General features: G+C 43.2%; 1 protein-coding gene across 4 annotated transcripts in view; it reads right to left on the bottom strand.

The window, feature by feature from the left end:
* Positions 1 to 2,711: 2,711 nt before the first annotated feature.
* The window catches only part of PDPR (pyruvate dehydrogenase phosphatase regulatory subunit), a 40,366-nt gene continuing 26,675 nt past the window's right edge, over positions 2,712 to 16,402 (bottom strand). For all 4 annotated transcript variants that reach the window (XM_019497302.2, XM_014597061.3, XM_059713720.1 and 1 more), the window contains 3 exons: positions 15,473 to 15,562; positions 14,401 to 14,583; positions 2,712 to 11,549 (listed from right to left, as the gene is read on the bottom strand). In XM_019497302.2, coding sequence (XP_019352847.1) covers positions 11,145 to 11,549; positions 14,401 to 14,583; positions 15,473 to 15,562 — 678 coding nt within the window. In that variant the 3' untranslated portion in view covers positions 2,712 to 11,144. The remainder of the gene's footprint in view (positions 11,550 to 14,400; positions 14,584 to 15,472; positions 15,563 to 16,402) is intronic.

Genomic DNA, 16,402 nt, shown 5'->3' on the forward strand with positions numbered 1-16,402 from the left:
GAATCAAAGAACTTTAAACAGCTGAACCATTTAAATATCATGGGCTTTAAACAGAAACCAGACAAAAGGTCCGTTTCCCCTTTGTATGCCTAAATGGTAGTTTTCTAGCCATCTACCTTGTCATTTGGGGCCCACATTCATACTTTGGTAGCCTAAGCCTGAGTATGTAGTCCACACATGCATGGCACTGGAGGGGTGGACATAGCTATAGTAGTCAGTGTGCCCAGGGAAGGTGGCAGAAGAGGTCCTTGGGCATGGAATGTTGGGGCAACATCCATTTACTGGAAGGATAGAAGGGGCTCAAATCACACTGTCCCTGACAAGGACTGCTCAAGAACACCTGAGATGGAAGGGGAAGTGCTCCTGACCTCACATCTTTAACTACTCCATGAAAATTAAGGCCTTGAGCAGGTACCCATGCTATGAGCCCATATGGAAGAGAAGGCATGGGGTAGGTGAAAATGTTAAGGCTGGCTGAAGGAAGGGGTAAAACTCTACCCATGCAGATGGCTAGACACCTGTTCTCAGTGTTGCCACAATGACAATGGGAAGCACTGTGCATGTGTTAGGGGGTGAAGGGAAGGGACTGAAAACATGCACGTAGAAGGGTGTGAGATGATGTGAACTGGCAAAGTTCACGGACACACCAAACTATGGGGGAATGTGGTCATGCTCGAGGACAGGCTAGCAATACAGGCCGACCTGGACAGTTTTGTGAGGTGGACAGACCTCAACCTGATGATGTTTAATATGGAGAAATGTAAAGTGTTCCATCTGGGGAGAAATAATCCACAACACACTTACAGGCTTGGCAGCGCTATGCTTGCCAGCACCACAATGGAATAAAACCTGGGTGTTGAGATAGACCACAAAACAAATGTAAGCCACCTATGCAATACTGTAGGTGGCAGAGATGATCAAACACTGGCATGCATATACCGAGGCATCTCGAGGAGGGCTAAGGATGTCACCCTCCTGCTCTACTTGGCCTTGGTGAAACTGCAGCCAGAGTACTGCAGCCAGTTCTGGGCACCACAGTTCAGGAAGGATGTGGGCATTGGGTTCTCCCGACTCTGGATGGGGTGGGGCAGGCTGGGGGCACGTGGGGCTCCTCTCAGCCTACCCCGCCCTGCCCTGCACAGATCTGGGGGCACACGCTACCACCCCCTCCACCCCCCCCCAGATGAGCAGCACAGTGGCAGGAGCTGCATCCCTTCCTCCCCACACCCCCAGACGAACCGCAGCTCTGTTCCGCACCCGCCCTGCCTGGGCAGCTCATGCCCCAGCCCCTCTTCCCTCACTGCGGGGGCCTTCATCTGCCCCCCCCCGTCCCCCATGCCCCTCCCCTTCCACCACACTACACTTACCAGCTGCACACAGTCCTCCAAGCTGCCGGGATTCTGCTCCTTGCTGACTTCGTGCTGCGCTGTGGCAGGAGGAAATGTTCCCAAAGGAAACATTTATCAGCCAAATCAGGCCGATTTACGATACAATCAATTTTCTTTATATCGGTGCCAATCTGATATTGCACCAATGTGTGAAGGATAGGATTCCCTGCGGACTTGGGCGGGTTATGCAGCTGAGCCTGTGGTGGAGTGTCTTTGGCATGGAAGGGAAAATTGGGAACAAACAGAAAGCTTTGTTTGCCTGTTCAGAGTGGCTACAAAAAGCCTGCTGGGTCTCTCTCAACCCAGAGGTTGTCCAACAGCACCTCCATACTCTGCCTTATTATGCTCAGAGCTTCACTGGTGGCCTGAGCCTTCCAATGTACCTGGCCAAGAAAATACCTTTCCTGACCAGGTCAGTGCACTAATTCTGGCAATACTCCACGTGGACTCACCATTCCTCAGCAGCTGCAGCTCTCCACTCTGGTGATACGACCCATCACCTCCTCTTCCTTTTGTACCTAACAACTTATTGCATTGTGGGCCCAAGCTGCAACACTAGGAGCAACTCGTTAAACTACTGCTACTCTAACTGCTGACCTCCCGAAAAGGCCTTTCCATGCTCTTTTAGGAGCTTATTCCTATTCATTTGGGCTCCTGAGATGGTAAGTTCTCAAATTGAGGGGCTCCATAGCTTCAGGGGCTCCCTGACCCAGGGTGTTTTTCTGTGATTATAGGGTATGTTGGGTGCTTTAGGTTGGAACTGCAACTGAAGGTAAGCGGGGCAGGAAGGAGGAGAAGGAGCCAAGGGAAGAGGCTGCAGCTCTGACTCTGATCTTGATAGCTGGGACAGCAGCAGTTCCCCATGCCACCCTGTAGGCCCCATGGGGACAACCTTCAACAGCAAGAGGGCAAGTGACATCTGTGCCAACAGCACTGCTTGCCCTGCTACTGTTTGGCCCAGGGGGCAGGGAACGTTAGATGCAACAACTGCAGGATAAGGGTATCTGATGAACCACTCATAATTTACCATGCTCCTGGACCAAACCATCTCAGATCAAGAGTGAAACATGCAATTCCTTCGACTCCTCCACGGGAATAAGGGACACTGGAAGTGCCAGAGGGCTATAGGTTGGGAGTAAGGTGTCCCCCTGACAGGTGTCCTCTTTTTTGTGCTCCCCAGAGGGAACCACAGAAATACCTACTCACCTCAGCCACATACGCACTTGCCAAAGTTTGTGTTGATACTAATAGTAGGCAGAAACCTGATCATCGTGATTGGGCTCTTCTGCAAAAAGAACAGTCCACTGAGTTCTGCATCAAAAGTAGTTAAAATGATTCTTTATTAATATACAAGGCTAGTAACATTTAAACTAACAGCAAACAGAAAATATTAATTGAAATGAAGCATAATATACAGCATACAAGGCTAGGTCATAACATGGCATCAGTGGAGAACAGCAAGTCCACCTTTTCATATGCACATGAGAACAGCTATGTCCCCCACATGAAATGGCTTGTTATTAGCATCTTCTGTATTTTAACAACTAAACAGAGATGAGACCGCTGCTCTACACAAAAGATGACATTGGAAAGTATTTTATAGTGATAATTATATTTTATTACATTCACAGAGTTCAAAGGGGTTAAAATAATTATTTGTTCTGGAAACGGCCAGTTTATTTTCACCTTAGGAGGCTCACTCTCTTTGGAAGAAAAGATGAAGTGGTTTGTAATGAATGGGGAATTCAAGTGCTAATGTAGTTGGCTGTAGGTCTGTCCTGCATCAGTTGCATCCATTGCACGACATTCATGGGTGTAAGGCACTATGTATTGTTTTCACAGTTTATTATCGATGTTGGCACTATTATCAATGTTTTCACAGCTTCAAAACTACTGCCCTGTAGTAGAAAAGCTTGACATTTTAAAAACTTGAAAAAAAGTTTCTACCCAGCCCTTTAAACTCAGTACCTTGGAGGAAAAAATGTAGATTTTAAAAGGATGACATTTTTGATGGGCAAAAAAATTTGTTTTCATTCTCGCACGCACCCTAAGAATGCCACACAAAATGAGATGCCTAACTCTATACAGAGTTCAGATGGTGGCAGTCTGCTCAAAGAATCATTCCGTCTCATGTCGTAGACAGTGCAGTTCTGGCAATAACCAGGGAAAGAGGAAGTGCTTATGCTGCACCCTTTAGTTCCCCTTAAAACATGGGCTATAGTAGTAGTGATGTGGGTCTGCCAAACCTAGAAGCTGTTAATGTTATCAGGGAGCTGGGGCAAAAAAGAAATGGCCTCCTAACAAAGATGTTACATAAATGATGATCCAGTCAGACCTTAAAAACAAGAAGATTCTTACCAAGTAGGCCTGCACAAAGCGGCTAGTATTTGCTTCGGATCCGGCCGATTCGAATCCTGATTAGATTCAGCCGAATCTAATTCAGAGATTTGGCTCTCCTAGTCTGGCAATGGCTGCCCCAGCTGCCGGCACTTGTTAAAAAAAAAAAAGCCCTGACACAGTGGGTGCTGCCTGTCAGGGGATGATCCCCCGCAGCCCCCCACTGCCCCACGCTGCACGGGGAGCTCTGCACGAGCCTCCCCCTTGGTCTCCCAGCCCCACCATGGGAGCCCTGCCCAGGCCAACTGCCCTTTCAGAAAAAAAACCCTAAAAAACCCCTGGACATACTGCTCCTGCTGCTGGGGGGTGATCCCCGTTGCTGCGCAGGGGGCTCTACACGAGTTCTCGAAGCCCCAAGGCCACACCAGGAGCAGTGAATCCCAGGGCTCTTCTTGGGGTTTTTTTCTTAAAGGGCTGGAGCTGACCCAGGCAGGGCACCCATGGGGGGGCGTGCAGAGCCCTCCATGCAGCATGGGGCAATAGGGATCGCCCCTCTGCCCAGCAGCACCCGGTGAGCACAGCCCTCCACCCCCTAGGGCCCCTCACTCCCCACCCGGGCCCCTCACTCCTGACCCACAGCCCTCATGGTCTGCTGGAGGGGGCCCCCAGCTGCCCCAGTCCCAAATGGGCCAGAGTGCAGCAGCTGTGGCTCGTGCGGGTGGCAGCACAGTGAGTCCAGCCTGGGCATAGGCTGGAGGGAATGCCTGTAGCACCCACTATCCCAGGCTGGGTTAGTGCACTGTGCAAGGTGGCCTGGCTATGCCCCCTCTCTCCCAAGCAGTCTCACAAGCACCCTGCCCCCACGACCATGGGCACTGGCCCCCAGTGCCACTAGCCCAGCTGCGCAGCTCCCCACTGCCCACTCCTGCCAGCGGAGCAGAGCAAAATCCTGGACATTTGTTCAGATTTCAAAAACTCACCCGGACAGATATCAGATGACCCAAAAAGGAGGACATGCTGGGGAAAACCCAGATGCATGTAACCCTCTGAAAAGGTTTGTATTGAGCTGTCTATACCCATGGCAGCAATCAATACCAGAGCTCTACCAGTATGAGACCTGGTAGAGATAAGCTCACATGAACATATAATCCTAACAGCAGAATCCAACACACAGCAAAAAGGTATGAACTCAGAAGAGCTAGACTTAGGCGCTGGCAGGAAAACCTGCTGGCCCCAATATGTTTTAACACACTGCAGTGTAAAAAGGATCTTACCCATGTCACTGAGATGGCACAGTCTCTGGCTTCAGTACTTCTACACAACAAGCAGGATCATGCCTCATCATGATGGCCTAAATCACTGCTACTCAAGTCTGCCACAATCACACAGATCAATTATTTGCTGGCTGTAGTGTCAAATTCAATTGTTCAGGAAGCTGACTGATAATAATCATACATACCTTTCTTCAGTGTCTCTTACCAACACAGTCATTATGTCCTTGATGACTGTACCTTCTTATAAGTAAAGAGACTATGGTATTTGTACCTAAAACTGGGCCATCTTAGATGGTTGCTATTATGCCTGCAGTACAGAAACACTAAATACTTCATATTACAACTCCAGTATAAGTATACTCATCAGTAATGCCATAAAGTGGAACATTAAGCACATATGTACACTTCTTCCAAACCAGGCTCTCCTGCTGATAATATAAACTCTGGTTTATTTATTCTCACTCAGAAGCACCCAAGAGCAGCAATTAAATTGTGTGAACAGCTCTGGAGCATCCCAAAAGCAGACAGGGGTTGAGGCATCACACTTGCTCTCAGTCCTGGAAGAGTCTGCGAATGGCACTGAGCTGAGGGTGGGGTGCAGTGGGGAAAGGAAGACATTCAGGCGACTCTGAGCCACCTCTATAGTTGAACTGCTTATCTTAAGCACTCTCAAGTAGGAGTGAGTGGGTGAGGCTTATTTTGTTGGTGGCAGGCCTAGCGAAGAAATGTAATGTAGATGTGCCCCATAAATACAAATGAGTCGAGACATCTGTAAGTTATATTCATAAGCTGCCAGAAAGTGTAAGTGGACAGAAGTGCTCCACAGTCAAGTTTACGCTCCTGAAAAAAACCTTAACTTCTGAATTTCCTGATCCCCAGCATTCAGGGGAAGGATTTTCTTTTCTTTTCTAAACTCTGGTAAGTAATGAGGCACTGGTGGGCTCTATGCAGCAGATGCTTTCCTTTAATTACAATACCAGAAACAAGGGTTACACCTTCCTTAACCACATAATTCCACTTACAGGGAAAAAAGGAAAGAAATGAGTGCACACAGGCAGAGGTAAATGCTTAAAATACACGGACTGTGTAGCTAGCTAGATGTTTCTCTACTGATTTTATTCTGTGAGCGCTTTTGCACAATTCCACATCTGTAGCAAAGGGAGATTAACAAATAGCACTCTGGTAATTTTCACTGCACTGAAGTGTTTGCTTAATAGTCCCTGCTGACATTTCTGCCTGTTCCCCAAGTACTGTACATGGATTTTAAGTAAACAGCAGTCATTACGTTTATCACTACAGCACCTAACCTAAATCATTGAGGCATTTAGAATAATTTAATGCATTTCTTCCATCAAAAAATCAGCAAGGATTATACCTACTAAGGACCTTCAACACACCAAGAGTGAAGCTTTGAATATTCAACTGTTTAAGCAAGATTTTCTAAGTACATCCCCCTACAATGTCTTGAGAATTTATTTAAACCAGAACACCTTTTAAAGCTTAGCCAAATTAGTTGCCTCCATAGGCGCTATAACAAACATTAGAAAAATAACCTGAGATGGCAGAAATCTCAAATTTATGAATATTTTGTTGTACTCACCATGATCCTAATTTTATTTTTAAAAATAAGAAAAAACTTTTGTACTTGCAAGCTTTCCTGTGTCTCATATAGAAACTGGTTTGTTTTTGTAGAGTGTTTGCTTTTATTAAAATAAAACCATGCCATTAAATTTAGCAAATGCATGACAAAAGGACAGGTTTAAAGATACTGACATTGTGCTTTTATCATTAGGCGCTTCTCACTAGAATGTGTCAATAACATATAAATCGGTGCTTCAAGTACTCCATTACATAAATATATTTCCACCATGACACCCAATTTTGCTTGATTTTCCCTCTTCTTTTTTTTTTTTTAAATGCAAGTTGGTAGGAAAAAAAAATGGTATCAGGAGATCATGCTTGTTCTCGTCTCCTGGATAACGCTGTCCTAATTCTGTCTGCGTTCATCATTACAATTCAGCATGTGTCCTGCAAAGTAATTCTTCATACAAAAAACCTCAGAAGCAGTACTCCTTGACCAGAGAACTTGCCATCTGTTTACTAGAACTGACAACAGGTTGAGGAGGGAGAAATGGACAAGGATGATGCGATTCCCTGAGAACACAGTAATTAATGCAAAGCATAAACAGACAGACGAATGGAAGGCAAGCCAAGATAGGTAACAGATTGCAGGGCCCAGATGGACTATGGGTAGCATGAAAATAGATGTGGAGTCCAGAAGGATTAAGCAAAAATCATGGGAATGAGGAAGGAGGTTTAGAAAAAGATAAAGGCTGAGTTATAGGTATTGGCAAGAGCGATCTAGACTCTTGAAACTAAAGAGTTTAAGCTTGATGCAGAAACAGACCAATAAAGGGATCTGGAAAAGAGCTGGCTGGAGTGGGGGTCAACAAATCATTTACAAATACTAAGTCTGCCCAAAGGCAATAGTTGGAAATGCAAAAGCTGCTGCAGTTTCCACACTTCAGATTATTTTTCCATTAAGAGTTTTAGGAATGGATCATGCACAAGTCCCAAAAACAACTTCTAAAATCCTTTAGTAATTTACCTTTTGTTATTAATACAGAGATTAGAATGATTACATATGAATCAAACAAACAAACAAACTGCCATTTCCCTTTAAGGGTATTAAAACTTTATGGAAAAGCCACAACTTCAGTCTTTGACCTCAGTGCCTGGTTGTGTAGTTTAAAATCCACTGTCTCTCTGGCTGGGATTCAAGTTGCCAAAGTCAAATTAATCAGCAGCAGCACAAAAGACAAATATCTATCAAGAAAAAAACCAAACTAGATTTGAACAGTATCTAAAGAGTTGGGGAGGTAAAGAAAGGAGAGAATTGGTAATGAGAGAGGAAGCCAGAGCTAGTATTACAGGCCAAACCATATCTCACTTCTAGGATCAAAATAGTAAGAATTTAACACTTAACCTCAGCAATCTCAGCAAGAACAGAGCAACCCAGACAGAATTATATTTGTGGGATACCATTACAAAGTATTTTATTCCTTTATGCTGGTACTGTCAGATTAAGCAGATTTGGAGCAATGTGGAAATGAACTCTTGAAGAGGGTTAGGTCACAAGTCACTTTTTTTAATAGACAGGTTTATAGATACTGACCTGTCTGAGGCTATGGAAGCCATATCTTATTTAAAATGTTTTCCCACAGAGATTCTATAGGGCCAGAGAACTGTACTTATGAAAGGGGAAAAACAGGATTAAAATTAAAATATTGCTTAAAAAGCATGGCAAAGCAATGAGGGCACAGTACTACTAAGCTACTGGTTTTAGCTGTAGTCTGAACCAGGTTTTGTCATGGGCACAGAATGATGAACACATACCCTGGCATAATTTACATCTGTTTTTTATACTAATGTACATCAGGATCCGGAATGGATGGATATGCAACTATCCAAGGGTAGATGTACATAGTAAGGTGTGATAACACTCACTACTTAAGCAAACAGCTACTTCAGTATGGATACAGACAGGAAACACCTAAAGCAGATGTAATTTACACCAGTGAAGTTTTATTCTGACTTTCAAGAGTAATTTTCCATTGATTTAGGTGAGGTTAGCCTTGGTTAGGAGTTTGTTTTCAATCGTCCACTACTCTTTCGTTATGGTTACGTTAAAGTGTTGCCTTGTCACTCCAGATAAGCAGCTGAACGGCGTTCTGACCAAACACCAACTTGGGTAGTTATACTCTGCTAATTCAGTTCTCCCTTATTGTGTACAATATTTTACACTGTCCCTCTTGCACAGAATGGCTGATGCATTCCCACACACAAAGTGTCTTTGTGCTAAATAAGAGGAAAGTTTTTAAGACTTTTCTCTGAGTATTGCAGGGTGCCAAGTGGTAAAACTTCATCCTGGCTCATCAGTCAACAGTATGATTATCGAACCGAAACAAGTCAGGACTGAGTGTTATTTCAGTGGGAGACCTCCAAAGAGAGTTAAGCATTCTACAGAACATAACACTGGTGATTCATAAGGTGACAGTCCTCTATAGCAGTTCTGAACAAAACTCTGTATGCATTTATTATGCCACTGGAGGGGCTGTGAAACAAAGATTCTGATCATTTGCTATAGAAACCTTGTGAAACTTTTAGATGAAATACAGAGCAAATCCCAGTATGTTCAAACTTCACAACCAATATTACTGGTCAAATTACGTAAATTGTATTAATCAGATGCAGTATTCTACTCCTGTTTTGTACCTTACTATTTGCTGTGACCTGTCAAACAGACATTTATTTATATTATACTCATGAGGTGTCTGAAGTATAAACTTTAGACAATTTATTCCTGTAAGTAAGCTTAAAAACACTCTGGAATCCTGAAAGAAGGAAATGTGTTATAAATAAAATAATATTATTCTGAAGGAAACCCAAATGCTATTTAAAAATTTGACAGGTTCAGCCCAGAGGGCTTCCTTGGGGAAAGGAAACAGATATTCACAGGAAGTAAACTGAAGTCCCGCCTCCAGGCTAGACTGCCTCTTCTTTTCATCATGAATCCCAATACAGTTTAACATCCTTCATCCCTTTTCTCACCATTCTATCTTAGTTCTTCATAATCAATGCATGCCTGTTAGGTTCTGAGTGCTTGGATACCACTTCCAGAATCTGTTATGTCCATGTGAGTGTCTGTGCTGTGTTTTGCTGGTGCCGATCAATTTGAAGATTACATTTTCTTTTAAAACCTCTGGGCCTGGCATATGAGCCCACAACTTTCAGCTGAATTATTATTTTGAGAAGACAGACAGAAATGTATAGATTTGATGAGAGACAGGAAACAATTCTTCCTGGGTCAGAGGAAGTTGGAGATAGACCCTTCCTCCAGTCAGAAGTAGAGTATTGCCTGTGCAGTGCTCCAAGAATAAATTCCAAGGACCAATCTTATGTCCTCCTCCTCTAATTTTAAAGTGACTGGCAACATGCTGCTGCTGGCTGACCCCCTCCCCACTAGCTGAAAATGCAAGACTCCTTCCTTTTCTTTGCTTTAATTTCACAAACCACTGGAGATCTCAAAAACTCATGCTTATTGCATAAATCAGTGAAGTATGCTGCAGCAGTCACAGAGCAAAACCAGAGAAAGAAAAAACACTATTGTGAATAGCAAAGAATCTGGTGTCTATCTTTGTTGGAGGTAGACTTTTTTTTTTAAAACCAAATAAACAAAACAAAATAGGCCTGCCTCTTGGTAGAGCAAACATACTGATCTTCACTTGCCCAGAAAAAGTCAATCCTTTTCAGTGTCCCAAACCAAGGGGGTGGGGGGAAACTTATCAAAACCAATTTTGTTATTTCAGTAGCCTGATGACCAAAACCGTTCAAGTCACTCCCTTGTGGGGAAGAGGATGATCCGACCCCGGGGCCCCACAGCCCTGCCGGGATGGATGACAAGTGAGGGGCAGGACCAGCTGGAACCCAGCAAAACTGGTAACTTCACTGCTGCTCACATTATGCTGTGGTTGCGTTTTATGCCAGTGAGGTAGCTGATCACTCTATTGCTGACCCCTTTAAAACAGTAAACTGACCTCTCTGAAACAAGAGAATTGTCAGCAGGATCTCAGTGGAACCAAGCAGTTAATAAGCACTCCCAAGACAGGCCCTGCGTGCACATTATGAAAGGTTTGGCAACTCCACTGCAATCTGTGGGTCTAGTCGCATAAGAGTTCAGCCAAAGGGGACAAAAGAAGCCAGAATTACAGGCCAGCACACATCTGACATTCTGGATTTGAAGAGTATCCAAAGAGTATGGCCACTGGAATATGGCCTTTCAAGTTGCTTACTCCCCTGTGAGCTTTCTGACGTACTCCATATGGCCTCTTGGATGAAACACAATGCCACGCTTCTGCCACAGGGTTATGCAGGAGCATGACAAAGGAAGGATTAAAGAAGGATTAAAGATTGCGGGGGTGGGAAAGTGAAAACTTAAGCTATAAAATATACAAAATTTAAACATTTCCAAAAGGTTTAAAACCTGAAAGACAAAAGAAGGAAGAGCCATATGGGTAAAAAGGTATAAGGAGCAGAAACCAGAGGAGAATGGTGACAAGCTTCAGAGGCACATAACCAGATGTTGTTACTTTCCCTGGTAGCTGCTCAGTTCCATCTCATCCTTCCGACGTCGCTGTGTGAAGAGGGAGCTGAAGGGATAGAGCTTGGCTTTAGCCTGGAAGCGTTGTCCAGCAATATCAATCTCATATTCGCCACGATTGATAAAGTCAGGTGTTACCACTAGCCCTTCCCCAGTCTTCTTATCAAAGTTCTGAACAAAGCCCAGGCAGACATGACGTTCAAGAGTGTAACTGTAGGCACTGCTGGTAGTCTTACCTACATAGCAACCATTGCGGTAAATGGGTTCCCCCCACCAAGGCCAGAGGTCCAAGTCCGTGTCATGATCCTCAAGGATGAACATGGTGAAGCGCTTATACACACCATTTTGCTTCTGCTGCATCAGTGCATCCCGACCAATGAAGTCAGTCCCCTGGAAAGAAAATGAAAGGGCTGCTAATGAAGGACATGTGACTTGAACCTGAATCAGCTGCTGAATTTTAAGGGACAGATACTTTTTATCACAAAGTCGTTCTAGGCTTCTGTAGCAAGCAATTCCTTCCCTATCAAAGCAGGTACTTACCTTTTGCAAAAACAAAACATTAAAAAGGCACAGGTTTCAAACAGTGTTTCATAGACAGTTGGCTCTTTATGGGGCACTACTTTTTCCTTGTTTCCTACTGCGAAATTGCATTAAAAGTGACAAAAAACAGGCATTAACATAGTGCACACACTATAATAATTCCAATTTTAGCAATATTACTGGCTTCAGCCCTCTCCCATATTTTATAAAGTACAAGTCAGGGCTTTTTGAGTATGTCCCCTGCTACGCCTTCATTTTGTAAGTGCTGTTTTGGCACAAGGATGTAATGTTCTCATAAACAGGAGGACAGATTGTGCACACAATTAAGAATATAAAGAAATGAAATATCTATTATCATGTGGCTCCATTCTATGGGTAACACATGAGACGGGTTATTTTTTCTTTTGTTTTTTAGAGTGAGTACTGATGGCCTTAACATGTTATCTTCTCTTTCAGTCTCCTGCTTTCCCTTAGTTCCGGAAGATCCCCTCGTTTGTTTTGCGTATTTTCAGAAGGTCTTTCTCTTGTGGTACAGTATCACAAGCAGTTTGCTGAAAGAGAGAAGAACGTCTCCTCTATCTGGAGTTAAAAAAAATACTACTTGACACTTTGAAGCCACCTACATAGGAATAAGAGGAATAAGGCATTTCTCAAAAAGGGGGATAGGTTACTAGCATTTCCAGTTCAGAGGTTGTAATGCAGAGGTCCAGCTACTTGCTCTAGTGTCATAAAACCCAGAGGTAGAATCAGGAATAGAAACCAGATCTCTACCCACAATCCTCTGTTCTAGTCACACTAGCAGAAACTGGGTGGGGCTTGATTTATTCTCCACTGCTAGCAAGGGTAAAAATCTCTCCACTTTTCAACACGTTTACTTCCCAGCCATATGATTTGAGTTAGTATATGAGGAAATGTACGCTAATTTATATCTATCTGACAAGAGACAAGAAGGGATCACATTTCTCAACTGGCTACTGTCCAAGATGGCTTTCACCCCCACACATACTTAGTTGTAAAAGGAACATCCCCGCAAACAACTGTGGAACCTTAACAACAACAAAAAACTCCATACATATTTGTTTTAATCATCTATGAAGCAAGTGAAGCCCACAATTAGAGCAGCACAATCAGTTCATAACAAAGATTTTAAAATAAATCAACCCTTTCAGAACCCAAGCTTACACTCCAATCTAAATCCACCTTCTGCCACACAGTAATAATCGTTTACAGATAGATCCTGCAATACACAGGCTCTGGCATTCCAAGGGCTTCCCTGTGCAGTTGAACTGATCTCAGATGTTGCTTCCCTCCTCCAGATATAAAGCTGGTGGTTCTTGAATTGATACTGCCCTTACAAAATCCCACAGGAGACTCAAACAACAAAGGAAAAGACCCAAATAAAGGACCCAAGAATTAAATTCACTAAATATACTACAATAAAAAAGGCATCCTCTGTACCACCCATAATTTTGCCCAAGGATCACCATACTGCCTTCAGCCTAAAAGCCCACACCAATACATACAGAAAAATATTTCAGTTAAATGGAAACTGTCCAGTGGACAAACAAAGACCAGTTCTTATTGAAAGGCCAGATCTGAATTGTAGTTTGGGATTCAAAGGTAAGACATGTAGAGCCATAAACTATGGATCCAAATAACCCTGTTTTTCAGGCTTCAAAACCCAAATTTTCCTAATGTTTTGAGGGACATAGGAAAAAGGGGATCCATTGTATGGGAATTTTCTAACAATATTATTTTGTTTGCTGGAAAATGCAGATTTTGTTGAATTCTGAATGTTTCACTATTGGCTTGACCAAGTTACAATAAAACACAAGCATGGTAAGAGCAGTACTCTGCATGTGTTCCTGCCAGCTCATCTTGGGAGCTCTTCTCTGGCTCAAGTGGTGACCTGCGACATGGACTGCTCTAGAACTGGGAGCCCAAGTCTTGTGAGAAACTTGCTGTGAAGACCAGGGGTCAGGAAGCCTCAAGCTGACACAGGGGTCTTAGGGTTCTGAGTTCCTAGCCGGCCTGAGGCAGAACAAAGGTCTGGCCTCTGATTCCAGTGGAGCAGACTAGGAAGGTGACTTGGGAACTGTAGTGATCTAAGACATCCAGCCATTGTGGTCCTTCCTTCACTTAAGTAAGCCTGTCACCTCTATCATGGAGTAGATGACTCTGCACAGCATGCTAAAAGGGTGGTGGAACTGGTGACCCTGTGCATTCAGTCAACTAATTTTTCTGTGATTTTTTTTTTTTTTTTTTGGGGGGGGGGGGGGGGAGGGTGTGAAGTGCCAATCTATAATTGGAACACTAACAATAAAAAATTGGACTGAATCCTGCAAAGTGCTGATTGCCTTTCATTTCCACTGAGCCTTTATCTGTGTGGGAGCAGCAAAGAACATGTTATGTACCAAATATGCTGACAGCACCACATTAGCTGGGATGTATAGTGTTTGTACTAATTTCTAGCACTTTCAAGGCCCAACAGAATCAGTCATTAATAAAGCTAGAAATATTTTCACACACTACACCTTCTCTACTTCTCTAAGAAAATATCTATATTGGGAATTTATCCCATTAAAAAGTTCTTTCCTCTCATTCCAGTATTGCTTTGTGTTCTCTGCTGCAATACTACATTCCCTTCCTATTCTCAAATGGAAATGCTGCTAAGAGAATTGGTTCCAGTTTCATACTGTACCTTCTCCAGTTTTACGCGGAATTCTCGCCCACATTCCATGGGAGTCGTGAAGGCGTCCAGATCCTGGCCCCAGAATGCAAAGAACTTTTCGATGCGTAAGCTGCGGAGTGCGTAATAGCCAGCATTCCGGATGCCATACTTCTGTCCCACGCTCATCACCTCATTGTACACATGCAGCGCATACTACAGGAAAGAGTCAGCAAATTCAGAATTACCATTAGACATAATACTAGAGAGAAGTGTGTCACTCTACTGCACTACCAAGGAAACTTCCATATGCTGTCTTTTAGGGCTCCGCTTTAAAGGAAATGCAAAACCCATACAACGTATCTGGCCAAAGATGCAATGCTAGACAAAGCAAGCAAACTTCACATCACCTGTAACAAATGGATTCTGCAATGAAGCAAGTAATTTCATTACCTTGCCTGAGGTAACACTACTATAAGTAAGTGTATAATTATGCTGCTCTCTTTAAAATCCACCCAGAATCTGGGACAATCTTCCATATCAGTGACTACTACAGACTAACTACAGACTCTAGGAAATAACATTTCCTTTTGTTTGCCCTTAATTTACCAGTTCTTTCCACTTGTAGTGCTTTATTCTCGTCTTGGCTTTAAATAATGTTTCAGCTTCCATAATCTCTGACTATATCTGGTTTAGTTTCCCAGCACCACCTTCTCCAGTCCCACAATTTCACAAGGCCAAGACTCGACAGGGTGAATGCCTCCACAGAAATACCTGATCTTATACGTGCATTGTAAACATCAGAACAGTAGGATTTGTACCCCAAGACCAAAAAAAAAAAAAAGTATTATTCAGCAATTTTCCTTTCCCACATAATTCAGTATCACCTCTAACAAGCAAACTCAGGCAGCACTAATTTCACTTTTAGAGTTAAAAGCTCCCATCAAAGCCACCTGCATACTTCTAGAGTACTACCCTAGAAAATTAACTATAGCCACCACAAGTAGGAAACCAGCCTCTTCACTGTCAGCTGGCTAAGGTGGAAGCTTTTCAAACTAAAGCCTCATGAATTGCTCTGAATGGTTAAGCTTAGAACTACTCTCACCTCTATAGGGATGTATAACATGAATCCAGGTTCCCCTGTGTGCGTCATGCTCATCACACGGATACCATTAGCATATCCCACACTCATCTCCTGCAGAAATTGAAAGGCAGGAGAAGTACGTTCAAACCATAGCATGGTACCAAACAATCACATGTAAGACTATAAACAATAGCCCATTGGCTAAAACTTTTCTCCTTCCCCACCTCAAAAGCAGAATTTAAATTCAAACAAGTTTTGGATCAGCTCTCATAAGGACAGCCCTGATTCCTCAGATGCCACAGAAAAGGAAAATGCACGCAGGGAAATTCTAGATTTTCACACACTAGCAATGCACTAGCAATATGAAAAAGCAACCTATCATCACATCATGTCAATGATGAGTACAAGGTAAATTGTGGACATTCCCATAATTTTAGGATCTTCCCGATAGGACATAATGGATTCTGGGGCAAGAAGAATAATTCCATTCTGTGATTATAAGGGGCCAAGTCTAGTGCTGTTTAGAAGTGGCAGAAGTGATGCTGGATTCTCTCAGTTAACATTATGTGTACATGTATGTTGGAGGCAGGGAGGAGAAAGCAAGAAGTGGCATCCATACAAAATAAAACCAAGAGCACAGATACACACCAAAATATTTCAGGAGGCATTCCAATTTACTCATCTGCGCACTAGACATGTATGGCTTATGATTAGTTTCTTGCACAGGATCAGGGACTGACATGAACACATTGCTGTAAGAAAAGGAAAATAAACTCCTGAACTGGCTAATGGACTCTCAGTAGAAGAGACCCCATATCATTTATTCTTTAAGCATTATGATGTGGGCAGAGAAACTGGTCATTCAGAAGGCTGAAAACCAAAAGTTTATTTAAAAAAAATAAGATAAATCTATGGTTCAACTGCTGGAACCTTTCTAATGATGAAATAATA

Source organism: Alligator mississippiensis, chromosome 10 (assembly GCF_030867095.1).
Source record: "Alligator mississippiensis isolate rAllMis1 chromosome 10, rAllMis1, whole genome shotgun sequence".
Lineage (NCBI taxonomy): Eukaryota > Metazoa > Chordata > Crocodylia > Alligatoridae > Alligator > Alligator mississippiensis.